The sequence below is a fragment of the Zootoca vivipara genome, chromosome 1 (genome assembly GCF_965207765.1).
Source record: "Zootoca vivipara chromosome 1, rZooViv2.hap1.1, whole genome shotgun sequence".
Lineage (NCBI taxonomy): Eukaryota > Metazoa > Chordata > Lepidosauria > Squamata > Lacertidae > Zootoca > Zootoca vivipara.
In genome coordinates this window covers 50,742,772-50,761,847 of record NC_142582.1, presented here as the reverse complement: position 1 = coordinate 50,761,847, position 19,076 = coordinate 50,742,772, and the positions used below count along the sequence as shown (strand labels likewise).

Below are 19,076 nucleotides of genomic sequence, written 5' to 3'. Positions count from 1 at the left end.
TTGTATTAGGGTTGTATTTGTGGCATTCTAGGTCATTTTATACATTAGTATGGTTTTATTTTGGGTTAAGGCTTATCACGGATCATTTTGAATGCTCTGAATGTAATGAAAGACATGATGGCTGGTCACTAAATACAATGAAATGAATCTGATTCTAAGAAGCATTCTCTTTGTGGAGTTTTCATTTTCTTTCAGGACTCCCCTAATTTGAAATGTGCCCAACAGCAATGGCCTGGAGTCTACCATACTCAGGGAAAGGCATCAAATGGCAAACTGTGTTGACTCAGCCATGTGCAAGAACATATGCAGATTATCCAGGGCCCTGCACAACAAGTGGCATCCTTGCAGTGCAGGTTTCAACTCTCAATAACTTGCTACCTTGTCAGGATCTAGATACTGAGGGCTGCCATAGTGCCTAGAGGAAAACAAATACCATAGCTGCAAGTAAGGAAGCCTGGAAGGCCCATTCCTTCTCCCTTGAAAAGAGCCCAAGGGAGGCTCTTCAGATTTGTATCTCTGTGGTTCTACCTCTGTGGAATTCCAGAACTTTGTCTGCTAGGTAAACAAGGGCCCTGAACATTGGAAGAGGCAAGTGTAACAGTTGGGAATGTCCCTGGCAGGGAAAGGGTTAAGCACTCCCTTTCTTCTTGCATTTCCTTAGATGCAAATTACTGCCTCAGAAGCCACACTTTGCAAGGGAAAATGGGCTTTCATGGCAAAACTTCATATTATAGACATATTTTCTCTTTCAAAAAAATGCAAGTCAGGCTACAATCTGGATCAGAAGACCTGTGGGTGGGAAGGAGGTGCTTTTCCCCCCAGCAGCCATTTTTCTGCTTATAATTGCCTTTCCCCTCCCCCTGCTGCTTTCCTCTCCACAGGGAGAAAGATATGGGAGGGGGGCTGTATCTTCTTCCCTGCAGGTGGAAAGAACAGTTTAAAGGGAACTAATTTGAGTGGGAAAACACGCTGGTGGGAATACCTTAAGCCTTCCCAAGCCACCATTCCTTTACGCCCAATTACAGCTTTCTGAAATTGCTTTTTAAATATATCTATATCTGAAAAAGTTACATGCTACCGGTACTACATATTAACATGTAGGTTATCATTCTGTCCACCCCCCTTGGTTCAACAGCAACCTCAGAGAGATTCCAGATGGAAGCATGACAGATTGCTCCCAAGTACAGCCTGGATTGTGCATCCCCAAAGAAGGGCTGGATAAACATATATACATAAATTAGTAAGTCTTTGCAGTCAAATACTAAGAGCCCAGAAGTGTGCCCCTCTTGGGCATGGTGGCTCCTCCATAAACAAAAGGAAAGGGAGAAGGGGGGGGGCTCATTTTTCTGGCAGCTGCAGCTCTCCGCAGGAGCCTTTACCCCACAGCTAAGAAAACCATAGGGAGAGTTGTGAGTGATGCTTGATAGATCAGTGTGGCAGCAAATCGACTGGCAGGTTGAAGAAAGGCCAACAACACAGCCATGCCAGGTGAACGGAAGTCAAACAAAAAAAGTGAGACTTTGAGAGCCCTGCTCCTTTTGGAGGAGGACTTGAAGAGCTGGTGCGTGTGTGAGATTTATTTTATTTTTATTTCAGCAGAGTAATAGCTGGAAGGGAATGTGTCAAGCTGCTCCCACAACTGTACCTCCTCGAAGTCTGCTTTCAGTTAAAAAGAGAGAATGTTGGGGGCAGAAGGGGATCCATGTACTGCATCGCATGTCCATCTCCTCCATGGGAAATCAAGTCAGGCCCATAATAGCAAGATTCACGTGGAGAGACAGAGATAACCTCCCGTCATGTACTAGTAGTGCAGGGAAGGGCTGGCGGCAGTGTGGGAAGGGAAGATGCTCAGGCCAGTCATACAGAGAAGCAAAAGGATGCCCACCAAATTCTGCGAGAATAGGATGAGCCCCGCAAAGTAAGAGAGCAGCAGCAGCAGGAGGATGAAGACAGAGGCATGGAGAGAACCAGGAGGGTAGGCTGGGAGAGGGTGTGGGATGAGACATAGCTTGGGAAGAGAAAAGCATGAGGCAGCACAATTTCCTACCGTAACTTTGCTTTCTGCAGGAGCGGAAAACTTCGCTTCCATAGGGGCAGCAAGAAAGAGAGACACACGTCAACAAAGCGTTACCGCCCAATTCATTCCAGGCCCTCAAATATTTCAACATGTGATGGAAGGGGGGATTTATAGCCCCTGGCCCATGAAACCCATTGAAATTTGGGAGAGTGCATGTGCAGGGAAAGTGGACAAGAAGGCAAGGCATACGGACATAACCTAAATGGTAGAAGGTGCCGCCCTGCCATTGAAACTCATAAGGACCTGCCTGGGGAGTGAAATCTAGCAGGAAAACTCATTCAATGAAAACTAAATTAAAAACTTGGGCTGGGGTGGGTGGGGTTGCAACAGCCATTTCTTTAATAATCCCCACGTGTTTCAAGACCCGGGTTCAAAATGTCCAGCATCAGTAGTATCTTCTCCACTCCTCCAAGCTATGACCTTCTCATTCCCTTTCCCCCAAGCTGCTGCCTCCACCTATAAGTCACAGCAATCGAAGTGCCAGCTGATCAAAGGAAACCTTGTTGGGTGGCAACAAAAGCCACCTATTATATAACTATATAGAGCTTAACATGCAGGATCAGATCAAGATCCACCTACTCCAGCATTTACGGTTTCCAAATGGTAGCTAACCACAAACCCTCCCTTCCAACACCCACCCCCAGCAAGCTCACAATCAGGACATTAACCTGAGGAGCAACCTCTGTATTTTGTCCCTAGCATCTGGTAATAAAAGATACACTGCCTCTGAACAAGCACATTTTATTTTTAGTTATTACAGTTAATAGCAATGGATAGGCCTACCCTCTCTGAATTTATTGAATGCATCTTAAAGCCACCTAAGCTACGGACCAGCACTATGTACTGTCATAGGGAATTCTATATGGACATCAGCTTGCCTGTCCTAAATACATTACCAATGGGTAGCATCAAGGAGGGACAGAGAATCACACACATACACACACACACTGACTGTACATGTATATAGCGAATCATTCCACTTTGTTCATGTTACAATTCTCAGTTCTATGCAAAACAAAGAAATAAACCCAACCTTAACCAGAACATGGACCTCAGTGGGGGAGTTTGGATTATTATTGTCCAGTTTAGACAGCAAAAGATGAATGAGGAGTTTTCTCACAAATACAGCCCCTGTTTGCCTCTATTTGCCTGACCTGCAATTAAGACCAGTAATCCTCCATACTATCATAGTTTCCTGCTTTGTCCAAGCTGGGAAACTACAGTTTCCAGCTTCAGAACATTGCAGGCGATTAAACCAACTTCAAACTATGGTTTAATATCCTGACTTGTTCCAAAGCTGGTAACCATTGTTTCCTGGTGTGGTCAAAATAGGAAACAATGCTTTAAGTAGAGAGCTTGTTTGCTCAAACATAAAAGGAGGAGCCAAGAGGCTGTGTGTGAGAGCAAGAGATAGGATTCAGCTGAGACAGGGTAACCCAAATGTCATAAATGTGATTCTGCACAAAGCAATTCGAACCCTCTGAAATATCTGTCTTTTGGTCCTTCCTTATATAAGACACACACAACAAAAATGCCACCATATCACAATGCACAGCTTCCCTTTGGATATCCCCTTTTGGCAATGTTGCCTCATTATTCTGAAAAGGGCAGGGCTTCTATCCCTTGTAGAGATCTGAGACAGGTCAACTTTGCGAAGGTGTAGTTTCTCCCATCACTGCAACCTTGTACGAGAAACTATACATATAAAATGTCACTCGTTAACAGAACAGAAGCCCTTGCCTTTGTAGAATATGTACAGCTCCCAAGGTCTACAAACTGAGCTCTAACTTCTATCAGCTAAGCTCATCGCACCCCCACAGTCTACCTCCCAAAGTGGGTGCAGGAGGAGGTTGCTATGGACAGGTGTAGGGAATCCTTGGCCCGCTAGATGCAGCTGAACTACAACTCCCATCAGCCCTAGGCCGTTGATAATGGGAGCTGTAGTTCAGCACATCTGTAGGGCCACACCTGGGATAGGATAGTCATACCCCCCTCAACCCTAACTAGACTCTTTTTTTCTATTTGCCTGTTGTCTTCCCTCCCCTCCACCAGCCCCCAACATATCAGGAAAGCCTCTGGCAGGAAGGGGCAGAAGTAATACAACGCACCATGCGTGAAGCGCCCAAAACGCCGCGAGTGGCCACCTTTCTGCAAAGGAAAAAGAAAAGGAAAAAGCATTACCTCCAATTGAGATGGAGAGAGGGAGATAGTGGAAATCTGATGATGAGGCAGTGCTCATGAGATACAGTCATCAGTCACCAAAGAGACCAGAACCCCAGCAGGAGGCCAGGGGAAAGGCTTCAGGGGAAAGGCCTTCCACCTACTTCTGAACTTGCCACCAGGGCAAAAAGTGTATCAGACCCCTACTGTACTATCTACACCAGGCATCTCCCAACCTGCAGCCCGCCAAATGTTTTGGCCTACAACCTCCATGATCCCTAGCTAACAGGGAATTGTAGTCCAGAACATCTGGAGGGCCGAAGGTTGGGGATGCCTAATCTACACCATGCCTTGCAAGGCATGCGATCCACCAGAGCCAAGCACAATGGTCAAATCCACACCTACAATTAGTGTGCATGGCTCCTAGGAATTGTAGTTTGATCAGGGTACTGGGAACTGTAGTACTCTGAGAGGTAGACTGGAACTTTCAGGAGTCTCTGGAGGAAGCAATGTACATTAAACATATGGTGTGGGTGTGACCCAAGGTCATGTGCTGCTGGCTCCACTGAAAGTAGGGAAAAGTCAGAAGGACAGGAGCCTGAGTGCTTGTGGAGATCCAGGCAGATTAGAAGAAAGAAGCTGACTTTCTGCCCCTTTCCTGGAAGGAAATCCTCATAGAGATTGCCCCCCACCCAAAAATAAGTGTTCCACTGTTTAAACTCTCATCTTGCTGCCTTCTGGTGACCCCTGATGTAGCTGGGAGTCTGCAACATTTGGTGAGTCCCCTCAGAAGAGGCACATCTTGTGCATTCAATCACAGATAAAGATCCAGTCCAGTTGCCCCAAATGCGCAGGCACAGCAACCTAACAGGCTGAAGTGCTGCCACTGGTAATGGCTTCCCCCTCTGCTCACTCTCTCGCCTCCATCATGCTCTTCTAAGTGGCTCCGAGCAGCCATCAAGACTTACGGGATCCACGTGGGAAATCAGCCCTGGCACATGCATCCAACTACAACTGGCTTCCTAGGTGAGAGGTTGCCAAAGGACGGGCCACACATGTCTCCCATCAGGGAAGGGCAGCTCTCTGAATTCAGGACAAGTGAAACAGATGCACTTGTGTGTGTGTGTAAGCTGATACGTGCATGTGCGCACGAGCGCGCGCGCACACACACACACACACACACACAGCATCTGATGCACAAAGTCGCCCACTCCTCACTCCCAGATTTCCTGCTGTCCCATCTCCCATAAAATTTGCTCTACCAGCTAGAGTTCCACAATGCTAATAGTGAGGTGAAACACCTTGTGCAGCAATAAATGGAGGTGACAGGATCATTCTGTAATAAGTAAGAGATGTGGTGATGCAGGGTGCTGGCACAAGAGAGAGGGTGATGTACACACCCACCCCACCCAGTTCGGCCTTTTCTCTTTTGTACTGGACATCACTGATGTGGGAGGTATAAGGGGATAAACTCCAGCCAGAAGAAACAAATGCTCCCAACAGCAACTGATCCAGGTGGATTTGTATTCCAGCCAAGCCAGCTTGCCCAAACAAGACTGGCGCTGGCGGGCAGCCCATGTGCCAGGCCAGAAAGATGTATGAATAGATTAGTTATGCTATTGGTGGATAATTCCCCCATTAAGAAAACGGAAATGCAATAAAAGGGCAGTAATAGGTACCTGGCTGGCATCCCCCTGTCAGGCACATGGCAATGGGCAAGCCCTGGCTCCAGGATCACATACCCAGCAGCTTCCTACTGTGGCACGTTGGGCAAAAAGGCATCTGGGCAGGCAAAGTGCATCCCTGCTCCATGGCCAATAGCACAAGCAGCCCAAAATTTAAGGTGGCCACCTTGCCAGACATCCTGCTCAATATGAGTTGCACTAAGATGGTAGGGAAAAGGGGAAATGGCATTTGGACAAAGAGGTAAGTACCAAGCAAGAGAGGTGTTGCAGCTGAAGGCTGCCAGGAGGCAAATCCCTTCTTAGCAATGGGGATACAATAGCCTTGACTAGGGTCTACAGCCTTCTTTACCAGCCAGGGCCCTTCTTTCTCTGCTGCTCTCCATTCTTAACTGCATATAGGAGAGGGGGGGATGTTTAGGAAGGATCTATGCTCCCCTCTCCACCATGTGTGTCAATGTTTCCTGCCTGCCTGGTTTGGGATGCAACAGCTCTCTGCTCTGCAGAGGTGAGACACTGGCACCCCTGTCCTCAGGTCTAGAAAGCTCATCTCCCCTCAGGCTGCCAAGGCCGCAGGCCTCTGTAGAAACAGAGGAGAGCCTTGAGCCATCTGATCAAAGATCAAGCATCTTGTTTCCAAGGATGCCTAGACAGATGCTTCTGGACAGCTAAAAAGCACGAAGGATGACAACCCCCGCTGCCCTTCCTCATTTCATCTGGTGCCCTTGCTTCCCAGTCCCTTCCTTGCAGAGAGGGAAGCTGGTGGGGCATCCTGGCTGGACGATCAGCGCTGGAGGGGTAAGGTGGGGTGGAAAAGTAGTAGGGTACGTTATTACTGGAGCAGGCAGTGTTGGGGTGATGACATGCCCTAGCTATGCCTGCTGTGAATGATTCCCTCCCCCCTATTAGTTGAACCGGGAAGCCCCCCCCTTCCGATCATCCCTGCTTGGAGGCCCCCGAGTGACGTCCAGGCCACGAGGAGCTGCGCTCCTGCCAGGTGCTGACGCGCAGTGCCGGATCATGACGCAGAGGCGCTCAGCCTCCGTGGCCACGGGGTTGGGGGCTGGAGAGTAAAAAGAGCCATGACCCCCCAGGATCCATCGCCTCGGGCATCTTAGGGGAAGAAGAGGCACAGTTCTTCTAATCGCCCCCCCCATTCCATCCCGGGCATTTCTTAAAAGCCCCACACAGCACCTTGCTCATCATCACCTCGAGCCCAGTGGCTTGGAAGGTGGGGGCAGAGGACCACCGATCTACAAACGCCACCCTGGCGTGGCCAACCCCCACCCCGACAACAAGGTGGCACACATCCCGAGACCAGCGGCGGGGAATCCTACTCCGGGAAAGGCGGGTGGGGCTCCGCGTGAGATGCGCGTCCTCAGTTTCCCCTCTGGCACCCACAACGCCCCGATGATGCCTGCTGGGCACCCCGTCCCTTCCCTCCTCTCCGTCCCACGCCCGGACCCGTTACCTGGAGACGCTTCTTCACCCAGATCTTCTTCATGTCCGCCCCCTCCGTTGCCCCCTGGGCGCCCTCCACCCCACCCCACCCCACCCCCCGGCGGTCAGCACGATGCGGCGGGGCCGGGCTCGGAGCGCAGGGGCGGCAGGAGCAGAAGGAGCATCCCTCCGCGGGAAGCGGGCGCCGGCCTCTCTCCGCTCGTTGCCTCGCCTGCGCTGGCAGAGATGCCAGCCAGCCCGGAGCCTCGCCCGCCGCCCGCCCGCCCGCCCGCCCGAGACAATGACAGCGCAGGCGGGGAGGTGGGGGGGGGGCTGGGAGGAAGGAGGGGCCGGAGGGAGGGAGGGGTTGGAGGGAGGAGCTGGGGGGAGAGAAATGAGAGGGGTGCCCCCTCACCCCGCAGAAGGGCTGCCTCCCCTCTAAGCTTGGCCGCGGGGGGGAGCTTACCCCTCCCAGAGCCACCCTCGACAGCGCCCATCAATCCACGGTTGCCATGGAGGGCTTGGAGGTAGGCGAGAGGTTTCTGCCCATCTCGGAAGATGGCGAGGTGGCCTGGTGGGAAGGATCGAGGCAGGAACGGGCAAAAGCCAAGGCTCGGCAGCGGGACGTGGGTCCCGTCTAGTGGGCATCGGCACTGTCGCTGGCACTGCCCCAGTGCTTTCCGGCTGCATCCCAAGAGCGCCCCAGGAAAGCCCCTTGCAGAGGGAGGCTTCTCTCGACAGGAGTTTCCCACGGTACCTGAAGAGAACCTTCATGTTCAAAGGCAGCATACCCCCAGTGAGGAAGAGGGAGGGGGCAAGGGACAGGTAACAAGGAGAGGTTGTTGTCTTGTTTCTGCCCTGCTTGAGAGCTTCCCGCACACATCCGGATAGTAAAGGTAAAGGGGACCCCTGACCATTAGGTCCAGTCGTGACCGACTCTGGGGTTGCGCGCTCATCTCACATTATTGGCCGAGGGAGCCGGCGTATAGCTTCCAGGTCATGTGGCCAGCATGACAAAGCCACTTCTGACGAACCAGAGCAGCACACGGAAACGCCGTTTACCTTCCCGCTGTAGCGGTTCCTATTTTTCTACTTGCACTTTGACGTGCTTTCGAACTGCTAGGTTGGCAGGAGCTGGGACCAAACAACAGGAGCTCACCTCGTCACAGGGATTCGAACCGCCGACCTTCTGATCGGCAAGCCCTAAGCTCTGTGGTTTAACCACAGCGCCACCTGGGACATCCGGATAACCAGTGTCAAAAGCAGGATGCTGGACCAGATGCAGTTTTCCTCTGTTCTACAAGGCAGTCCTTGTTTCCTCCTGTCTGAAGTTGTGAGGTTCAACACTCCCTCTCTCCCTTCCCCATCCATGGATAAAATCTACCAGTACACAGCGTGACATTCACACACAAACACACTACACTGCCCACTACCCTGAGCAGGACTACGCTTCCTCACTTTGTGGGTGGGTGAAGAGTTTTGCTCTAGGTGCAGCCACAGAACAACACAGAAAAAGCAAAACTCCTGCTCAATTTAGGTTAAGTGGGAAAGACCAGGAAGGTTTGTGTGCACCACACACACACACACACACACACACAAAATACTTATGGGTAGAAGGGCTAAAGCAGGTTGCGGGCAAGGGCTGCATTCCCTTGGTCATCAGTTGGAGCCCTCATGAGCCAGAGACAAAGGTGTTTGGGATTATCTACTCCAGAATCAAGAAAACACCCATTTCAATTTTCACAATGGCTACTTCAAATTAAAATGCCCGATCCTGTGCAGGTTTATGCAGAAGTAAACCCCACAAGGTTTGATACATAGAACAGAAGATTACAAATTTGTTCTTTGACATCTGGAAAGGGTCAGAGAAACCTTCTTTCCTCCAAAGTATGCAACAAGGGGAGAAAGCAAGTACATTTATCAAATAAAATACTGACCCTTTAACAATCCAGGAAAGATAAAAAGGAAACGAATAGGAAGATTGCATCTGTGATGGAGTGGAAGAGTAACAGTTTCAGAAGACATGGGGTGGGGAGCACATAAAATGGGGCTGGGGGCTGTACCCTTGCATTTAGTTTGCCATTGTGTGGGTTAGAGGCTAACTATCAGATGGTAAACGGCATTTCTGTGCGCTGCTCTGGTTCGCCAGAAGCGGCTTTGTCATGCTGGCCACATGACCTGGAAGCTGGACGCCAGCTTCCTCGGCCAATAACGCGAGATGAGCGCCACAACCCCAGAGTCAGTCACGACTGGACCTAATGTTCAGGAGTCCCTTTACCTTATCAGATGGCAGCTAATGTGAGGCTACCAGCCTCACAAACAATGCCTCCCCTCACTGCCCCCTGCCCAAAATTTCCACACCTTGAATCTCCACTTTCAGTCAATTGTACTCATATCTACCAAACTATTCATTCCTAGCAATCCCTCCAAACAGAAATGGTGAACCAAACATAACTGGCCAAGATCCCACCATAGAGAGTATTTCGTGCAACCTCTTTGAGGGCCCAGCAGAACCACGCAGAACTCCTGGCCCTCTTTCCAGCCATAGGCTTTACCAACACAGCCGCTCAGTTCAGGCAGGGCAAAGAAGGTCAAATCAGGACACTCCAACTCCAGCATAAGATGCATAAACTTAGGGAGAAATGGGAGCACTTCAGGATTGTTACAGAAGGATCACCATGCTGACTCAGACTACTTCATGCTGGTTCACCTTGGTCAGCATTTTGCCTTGTGCAATGACAGACTCCAGATGAGAAGTTTATAAGCTTACAAGCAGCATAGAATGGCAATACCCAACCTGTGAGCTCCCCTGAATGAGGAGATTGAATCTCTGGTTGTCATGCCTTGCGCTGAATCAAACCATTCGTCAATCTACCTTGGAATTGCTTGCATGGGCTAACAGTCGCTCTCAAACCTTTCCTAGCTCTCCCTGGAGATGCTGAACTTGTGATCTGTCTGTGCAAGGCATGGCTCACTGAGCTATGGCTCACCCCAGAGTGGTTTAACAATCAATCCTTCCCATTGAAATATGGGGATTGTGGGAGGGGGGTGTCCCTTAACACTCAGCACTCTTAAAAGATTACAGTTCATAGGATTCTTTGGGAAGGAACCATGGATGTTTGTAGCAGTATATTAGTACTTTTAAATGAATGGTGTGAATGCGGCCAGTGTGTCCACTCTAGCTTATCTAAGGTAAAGGTAAAGGGACCCCTAACCATTAGGTCCAGTCACGGACGACTCCGGGGTTGCAGCGCTCATCTTACTTTACTGGCTGAGGGAGCCGGCATACAGTTTCTGGGCCAGCATGTGTAAGCCACTTCTGGCGAACCAGAGCAGCGCACGGAAACACCGTTTACCTTCCCGCTGGAGCGGTGCCTATTTATCTACTTGCACTTTGACGTGCTTTCGAACTGGTAGGTTGGCAGGAGCTGGGACCGAGGAACGGGAGCTCACCCCGTCGCGGGGATTTGAACCGCCAACCTTCTGATCGGCAAGCCCTAGGCTCAGTGGTTTAACCCACAGCGCCACCCACGTCCCACCTAGCTTATCTACAGTAACAACTATCAACTCTCTTATAAGTATACTCAAGTGTTACCTTCGTCTCATTCTCCCTCGGTTGTCCCTCTAGCCCACCAACCAACTTACTTTTTCCTCAGATGACTCTTTCTTTCTCTCAACATTTCAAAAACAGCAAAGATTCCTGCATCTGATGAAGTGGACAACAAGAAAGTCTACAAGAAACCTACAAAAGTTAGTCTTTAAGATGCCTCAAGACTCTTTGTTGTTTGCACTATTGAAGGCAAGATAATGTGGATAGACCACTTCCACCCTCAAATGTATTATTTGTGCACATCTAATGTGTGCCCTCAGTCCCATATTTAGCATGTTGGAAGTGTGTGAAAGGCTGTTTCCAAAAATAGATCCGCTTATATGTATTTGCTTTAAAGAGAGGCAGTGGTGATGTGCATATTCTTCCTCCTCTCCATTTTATCTTCACGACAACCCTGTGAGGTAGGCTTCATGGCTGAGTGGGAATTTGAACCCTGGTCTCCCTGGTCCTTGTCCAGCACTCTAACCACTATACCACACTGGGCCTCATAAGCCTGAGGGCAGGGGATTGCCATACTAAGACATTCTGGGAGCTTCATATAAGTAAATATTCTTGTAGATTTCCAGGACCAAAGCAGGCCATAATTAGATGTGGGGATTTGAAATTGCATGGAGCAAATGGCAGCCTACATGAAACAATATGCCTGGTGCACAAAGTCACACAACATGGTTCCTATCATCAGTAAAAAAAAAATAGTGTGAATGAGATACTAGCAGATAAAGAAAAGGAACATTAGTTTGAAATGCATCAAACGGTGCACACTTAAGGCGGAAATTCTACTTGAAAATACAAACAAGGTCTCACTCTGTGGGATATGAGAATCTGAGGGCTGTCTGCGTCATTTCACACAGGGGGGTAAACATATCTTCATCGTTTCAGATACTTTTGTGCAGACAGACAGCAACAGCTTCAAGCTTTTGATAAGCTGATTGTGCAGTTCTCACAGGGAATGAAAAGGAATTTGTACTTTCCAGAATAAAAGAAGGAATAGTTATTTCACATCAGTCCAGAGCCTGGACACATGGGATCCCTATCTGAAGGTGTCGTGTTGGCAAGATATAAGACAGGCCAGGACCTAGCTAAAAACATACTTTCTGAGCCTTTCTAGCACCAGAAAGAGAGATGACAGAACTCCTGCACCTTTAATAGTTGCACTGAAAAAGGGAATTTCAGCTCTGCAAACACCAAAAGAGCAGAACTGCATCACAAAAAATAGAGAAAGGAGGGGGAAGATTTGCATACATTTTGCATATGTTCATTTCTAGAGAAAGATGCAAAGCTAGGGAAGAAATACAATAATTTAAATGGATTTGCATTTCTTTAAAAATATTTCATGGAAGAACGCAGGAGGCAATTCATATAAAACGTGCATTTCTGAAGCTAGAAATGTGAATAAGCAGAGGTGGGGAAAACCAATGGATGGATAGGCTCCCCAGGGTCCAATTCATATCTGGTCCATTAAAAATGGATCCACTCCGAGGTCTGAAAGTGACCCTTTTTAAAAGAGGTCATTTATGAGCTGACAAAGCCTCTAAATCCAAGTGCATTCCCAGTGGTGTCTGCTCTATTAGGGCAGAAGGGGCACTGCCCCACCAACCTCAATCTGCTCTCAGCCAGCCCCCACCTGCTTGCCTCCTTACCTACAGCCAGACCAGGGGGTGGGGGCACTGCCTGCCAGCTTCCTTCTCATTAGGCTCAAGGCATATCCAGATTAGCAGTTTAGAACACAGCATTTTGTTCCCCCTTCCCACCCGTTGTGTTTGAAGTAGCATTTTTAAATTGCTGCACAGTACACACCATTACCTGGTTTATTTCTCCATCTGCCCCAACACACCCGAATTATTATTCAATAAAGCTGTCATCTGCACAATGACAGCAGGTGCCTGGGCCAATTTCGGTTTATTAAAAATAAAAAGAACTGCAAAAAACGGGGGCACACACTCACACAAATCTAGCAAGAGGATTGATACCCAACCCAAGTTCATCCCAAACTAAAGGAATCCAGGAAATGCCAGGGGCAGTAATGCTCACCGATCTTCTAGTTAGGCTAGGTTGTGGGTGATTTTTCTTTTCTGGGAAGCTAAATTTGCAATTGCTGCTGCCTTTTAAAGATAACACTAAATGTCTCAGAAATCTCTGGGTTGGGTTGCTATTGGGCCAGTGTCTTGATGCTAGAAGCATTGTTAAGGAGCAATGGGGGTGGAAGGAGGTAGCATAACATACAGTAGAATCCCTACGGACTTGTTAAAAAGAAAACATCCGCAAAACTAATCCTTTTCCCACTTATTGTTTTTTTCCTAACTGTGGGTGGTTAGTATACTGGAGAAGGAAAAAGCAACGGTGCAGGCTGAAAAGCTTTTAGGGGACCATTTGCGTAAGACATTTTTATATGTTCACAACAGAAATGTAGGTTGGATGAAACTACCGTCAAGAGAATGCTCACTGGGGCTGAAGATGCAACACTTTCAGACTAATTGGAAAGGGGATAAAGGCAAATGATCAATGTTTGTCTAGACCCCATTAGTTCCTCCCTGTGCTACTCCTTGCTCACTTCAATTCCACAAAGACGTCAATATGGGCGCAGTGTCAGATCCAAGCAACCCTCATTTGCCCTGTTTTGTACTACCCAGTATTTCACAGAGGAAGGCAGGAGCACCTTCTAACACCTTTCTTCTCACAGCCCCCCCCCCCGGTGCTCCCCCCATTACACATTGACGCTTGCTGGACTCATTCACCCTTCCTGGTACTGGTTTTTGAAGCAGAGCATGAGCTTCAGAAACTGAACACAACAGTTTTCCAATTGTAAGAGTTTACTGGCTATAAATAGTTTCTCATTTTATTTTCATTTGATCGCTTTTCTTCTTGCAGGTTATGCAACATCACAGTTTCGACAAAAGAACCCCTCCCACAATAATAACCACGACGCAGCACCAAATGGAGCAACGTTATATAGCACATCAAAAAAAAAATAAAGATTCCAGGTTATCCAGTAAAGAGAAGCCACAGAAAATCAGAAACTAAACCAGCCAGAAGATTTTATATGCTGTAGGAGGAAACCACAAATAGTTTTGAAAACTGAAAGAGGTTGGAATGAAATATTAAGTCTCAGAATAAGTCTGGTTGAATTTATAGAATAGCAGCAGCACATTCGGACACATTTGCTACCCAGTTGTGGAGGCTGGGTGCGGAAAGAAATAAGCGCACTGGCATTTTGTGGGTTAAGAAGTGCAACAAAATGGTGCAGCCTGGAGATTTTCCTGTTTGGGATTCCAGCCATTCCATTTCTCATCTCCCCAGTTTTGTTCCTCCCTCAATGCTCAGTCAGCATTCCAGCACCAGCACCAGCCATTCCTGGATTAGAATAGCTCAGCAACAGTTACCTGTGCTCTGGTAACCTCATATTTAGATGGCTGCAACACATTCCATGCAGGGCTACTTGCAGCTAGCGTGAAAGGTGGCTGACAGTTTTGTGAGTGGTCCTGTGCAAACTGGTTTGCCAATATGCTACTGGGACCAGTTCAAAGTTTTTGTCACTCACTTACAAATCCCTAAATGACTTTTGTCCCAAACACTTAAAGCTCTCCTCTATTAGCTGCAGCCTGCAGAGGAAGCCCTCTTCACGATCCCATCAGCAAGCATAGCGCATGGGGTAGTGATGTGGGGAAGGGCCTTATCTGTGCTGGCACCCCATCAATGACACTCCTTCCCCCTAGAGTAGGGGTGGGCAGATGCCAGACATTCTGGAACCACTTTGGGTTTTTTAATCGAACCCCAGGATCTATGGGTGCAAAAGCCGTAACAGTTAATACCAGATTATTTGGAGCCTGAGTCCTTTAGGGCCTTCAACACCAACATTAGCACCTTGAAGCGGGCCTGGAAATGAACCGGCAACCAATGCAGCTGTTTTAAAACACAGCATCTGGAAGGAACACGAGCCAGCATCTGGCTGCTGCACTGTAGACCAACTCAAGTTTCTGAGTCGTCTTCAAGGGCAGCCCCACGTACGTGGGCAGGATTCTTTGGAGAAAGTCATGTGCTTTAAATGTAGAGGGTGTATGCAGTCAGAGCTTAACCTTCAGTGACCTGAGGAGAGAGAGCTGAACCCTACAGAATGGAAAGTAGGCCAATGTACATGGACTACATTTTTATTCTTCGGCTATGATGATGGAATTATCACCAGCCACGACTGTTGTGAATGTGGTCACTTTGCATAACTTAAGCTTTACATATACAGTATTGTACTTTTTGTATTTTATTACCCCATTGATTGTGTTGGGGTAATATCTATACCCGTAGATATTTATACAGCTGTCAAACGTGGGCTCCGATCCATGAAGGCTGGTGCCATAATAAACCTGTTAGTCACAAACCCCTTTATTCAATTCTTAAGGGGGGGAAAACATCCCTCAGTCTCCCATAACAGTCAAAATAGTGACAACGATTTACCAGGGACCTGAAAACAGAGACTGCTCTTGATAAATAAGAACAGTTGGAACATTTGCTGTATATTTCACACATTCGTGCACAGGATACAGATATTCATTTCCTCCACCCTTCCACATTTTGGGGAACATGGTTTTTTCATCTAAAAAAGGAAGCAGCTGACATTTTCTAAGCTGACAGGAATTTTTAAAGGGCCTAATGCGGAGAGCGCTAGTGTCAGGGAGAACACTCCCTTCACCAGGATTTCCTTTGATATCACCATCATGGCAAGGACCCCAGACTGGCTGTGGCCTGTCCCACCTTGTACCCAGGCCTGCACCTTGGGGAGAAAGATCCGGCCAGGGTGCTGACTATGACACCACCAGCTTTATTTGTGCCTAGGAAGCCTTGAGGGGAGAAGGGAGCAGCCAAACTGCAACCTGACCCCCCTTGTTTAGCTCTCTGGGTGTCTGTCCACAAGGCTAAGTTGCTCAAGATAGGCTGTGTCATTCACAGCACAGCCTCTTCTCCTCCCTGCAGTGCCATGACCTTCAAGGGACACGGGCCTGGCCTGGCATTTTCCCAGCCGCAGTTTAACAATAACATAGAAGGGCTCCTGACTTTATTGTTTTAACTCTTACGCTTTTCAATTGTTTGTCTTATTCTATATTTTAACGGAGGAAGCTTTAATACCCCCAATGGCTTTGCTACTGTGCATTTTTATTATGTATTGAGTTTATAGCTGTAAACCACTTAGAAGCCATTTTGGAATATAAGGAGTATATAAATCAATAAATCAATGACATAACAACAGCAATCATTAAGGGAGAACCTCTGAGTCCCAAGCCTCACGTGTAGCAAAGTGTCTGCATATTTTCTATCTGCACTTAAAGGCTATATATAAATAATGCCTGGTGTACATTTACCAAATTTGTACCTGCAATGAACAGTGTGCCTTGAAATGCACCTCTGGGTACCTGCTCCAATCGCAGCCTATGGTGTTAAGGTCTGAATGCAGCTTTGAAAAATGGTTATGTTGTTATGAAAAGGTATCCAAAATTCCTCAGCATGCAGTGCATGCAGCATCTCCAGAAAGAACCGCCTAGGTACTTGCTCATGCCGCTTGCTTGCTGCTTCATTCATGGTTTGCGTAATGTAAAAGAAAGTGTACATATTTGCATCTGTCAAACACTGAAGCGTAGGAGTGAGCCAGAGTCCCAGAAAGGCATAAGCTCCACGCATAACACATGTATATGCGCAAGCTGAACAAAAGGTGAAACCCATTAGCACAGCAGAAGTACAAAAAATACCGGGAGGCACCAGATTTCGTTCAACAGACAAGCCTATAAGAAACAGCCTGCTGTCCTGCTGCTTTTACAAGAACAAGGTGATGGAGTATGCCAACTAATGCTCACCTACCTCTCTGTGTGTTTTTTCCTGAGCTTTTAACACAGGGGTGGGAACTTGAAGCCCTCCAGCTGTTGTTGGGATTCCCCATCCCTGCTTTAGCAGCTGCAGGTAGGTGAAAATTCGGCTAGTAAAAGCTCAGCCCCTTCAGGTAAAAAGTTTCACCTGCTGGTTTACTGGCTGTCATGCAGCAGTTAAAAAAATCACAGGGGATAGGGTGGGGAAATTGGACAGCCCTGAGACCAGCATGTATCATTTACTAATGATCTCCAGCCACAAACACCTGCACAAGAGGCAACCTTAAAATGAACCGTAATTTTAATGTGAATGAGCAGCATGCTGGTGCATGATGCTCAAAAGTTCCCATGGCGCTACTCACCCACTCCAGCTGCTGCCGCACCATGAATGAAACAAGCCACAGTATGGCTCATCACATCATCCAGACCTGGGCTCGTGGTTTGTTTCTCCCAAACAACCAACCGTCAGCAAGTGAAGAACAAACCTTGGTTACCACTTATGGTTTGTTTGGAGAGAAACAAACCATGAGCCTGGGTTCAGATGACACATCAAAGCAGACTCTGGCCTGTTTCATTCACAGCTTTGCAGCAGTAACAGCAGGGAAGGAGCTCCGTGGGAGCTTCTGAACAGTTTGCACCACCCTGCTCCTTATTCACATGAAACCATAGTCTGTTTTAAACTATGGTTTAATATGATATGCAAACCAGTCACAAAACACTACAACCAGAAGATTAGCCACAGGGCACATAAGACTACACATTCTAAACAAATTGTCTTTTGACACACTAAAGACCAATACATCTCACAGGGTGGGCAGGTGAAAGAGTGGGCAAGCTTTCCCCAGCATTAATTACTGTGCAGAAGAACGAATTTCAGCGAGATTTTTATGCACAAAGGTGCAGGCAGCCTGTCCCGTTTGCCATGTGCCCAGCCTACATCTATTATGGCCCACATCTATTATTCCATAACCAAGACCAATTTCATCAGCTGCAAGCCTGCAACTTACAAAACAGTTCAAGCTACCAGAGGCCACGCACACAAAGTTCTGAATGGCTTTTAAAGGCTTTTAAAAAATTCATTAATTTTGAATGTGAAGCAAAGTGCTCTCACTCAATCAAACCAGCAGGAGCGCCGATTGCTGCCTGAGCATACTCAGCCAGCCTCTGCCACAAACTACTGTCATGGGGTTTGTTTTGGGGCCAATTTATACATTTGATTTCGGCATAATCAAATGGTAAATCTATTCTCTCTCTCTTTTTCCAGGAACATACAGGATGCAAGTGGAGAAATCACATGTTTAATAACTCACTACCTCCTGTTAAAATACTCTCTGTTTTTGCACATTCAGCCTATAGCCTGCTTCCCAAACAAACAAACATATTTTCTGTGCGCAGAGCCATTTTTTCCCTTTTCTTTGTTAGGGAGCATTTAACTATCCAGGCCATTTTCTACACTGACTGTGCTCGATGCAGTTTAACCACCATAGAAATGCCATCCATTTTGCATATTGTGTCAGCAATAAAACAAAAAAACACCACCACCAAACCATTACTAACCACCAAGACGACATCAGTGAAACACAATACACAAAATGCCAGAGGCTTGCAAAAAGAACAGCTGAGCAGCTAGGCAGCATCTATCTTTTCCTGTCAAATGGGTCCCGCCCAGCCCTAAAAGGTGGTCCTGCCACCCAGCCACCCCCATCCTGAGAGCACAGTACTGGCTGTTGAATACATTCAGGATCAAAGCTACTTTGAGTTGGTGCCGCATATCATGGTACAATACAGCAACGCCCCAGCAAGTGGTGCAGTGGGGAAGGGAACCTTTAGCACTTGCACCATCCCTTGCTGCTATAACATGTTGCTCTTGTTTTACTGCTTTTGCTGCAATGAATGTTGTCATCAAATGCTGTGAGTGGCCTTGGCAGAGCTAGCCCTAAAAGGCAGAATACCAACGCGAGATGCCAGAACTTACCATGAGCGCCTCCCTTGTTCCCTTATAAGGGCAATGGCGCCCACCTGAGAGGTGCAGGAACTGGGTTATGAAGAGCTCCGGCTGGGGGGGAAAAGCCCTGCCAGTGCTTAAATAAATAGCACAGGGATGGAGGCTCAGGTCTAATTGCACTCACTCCTCTAGGCCTTGCAATCTAGCCACTGAGACTCTCCCAGGCCACGCCCCTTCCTCAGCCACACCCCCTTTCCACAAGACACACCCATCAACAGCCTTGCTGCACATCCTCGATGTGTGTTTTTGCCTGGCT

The 19,076-nt window shown here is 47.8% G+C and overlaps 1 protein-coding gene across 9 annotated transcripts in view; it reads right to left on the bottom strand.

The window, feature by feature from the left end:
- Positions 1-19,076, bottom strand: part of SPEG (striated muscle enriched protein kinase) — a 102,383-nt gene that overhangs the window by 63,645 nt on the left and 19,662 nt on the right. For 3 of the 9 annotated variants that reach the window (XR_015946107.1, XM_088652881.1, XM_088652892.1), the window contains exons 2-3: positions 4,186-4,225; positions 2,048-2,082 (exon numbers count right to left, since the gene is read on the bottom strand). The exons of 4 other annotated variants lie outside the window; for them this stretch is intronic. Coding sequence is in view for 4 of the 5 variants with exons in the window: in XM_088652881.1 (XP_088509007.1) it covers positions 2,048-2,082; positions 4,186-4,225 (75 nt within the window). In the remaining variant the exon portion in view is untranslated. Of the gene's footprint in view, positions 1-2,047; positions 2,083-4,185; positions 4,226-7,390; positions 7,597-19,076 lie in introns of those variants that run through there. 2 more of the 9 variants (XM_088652900.1, XM_060277993.2) reach the window with 2 other exon arrangements.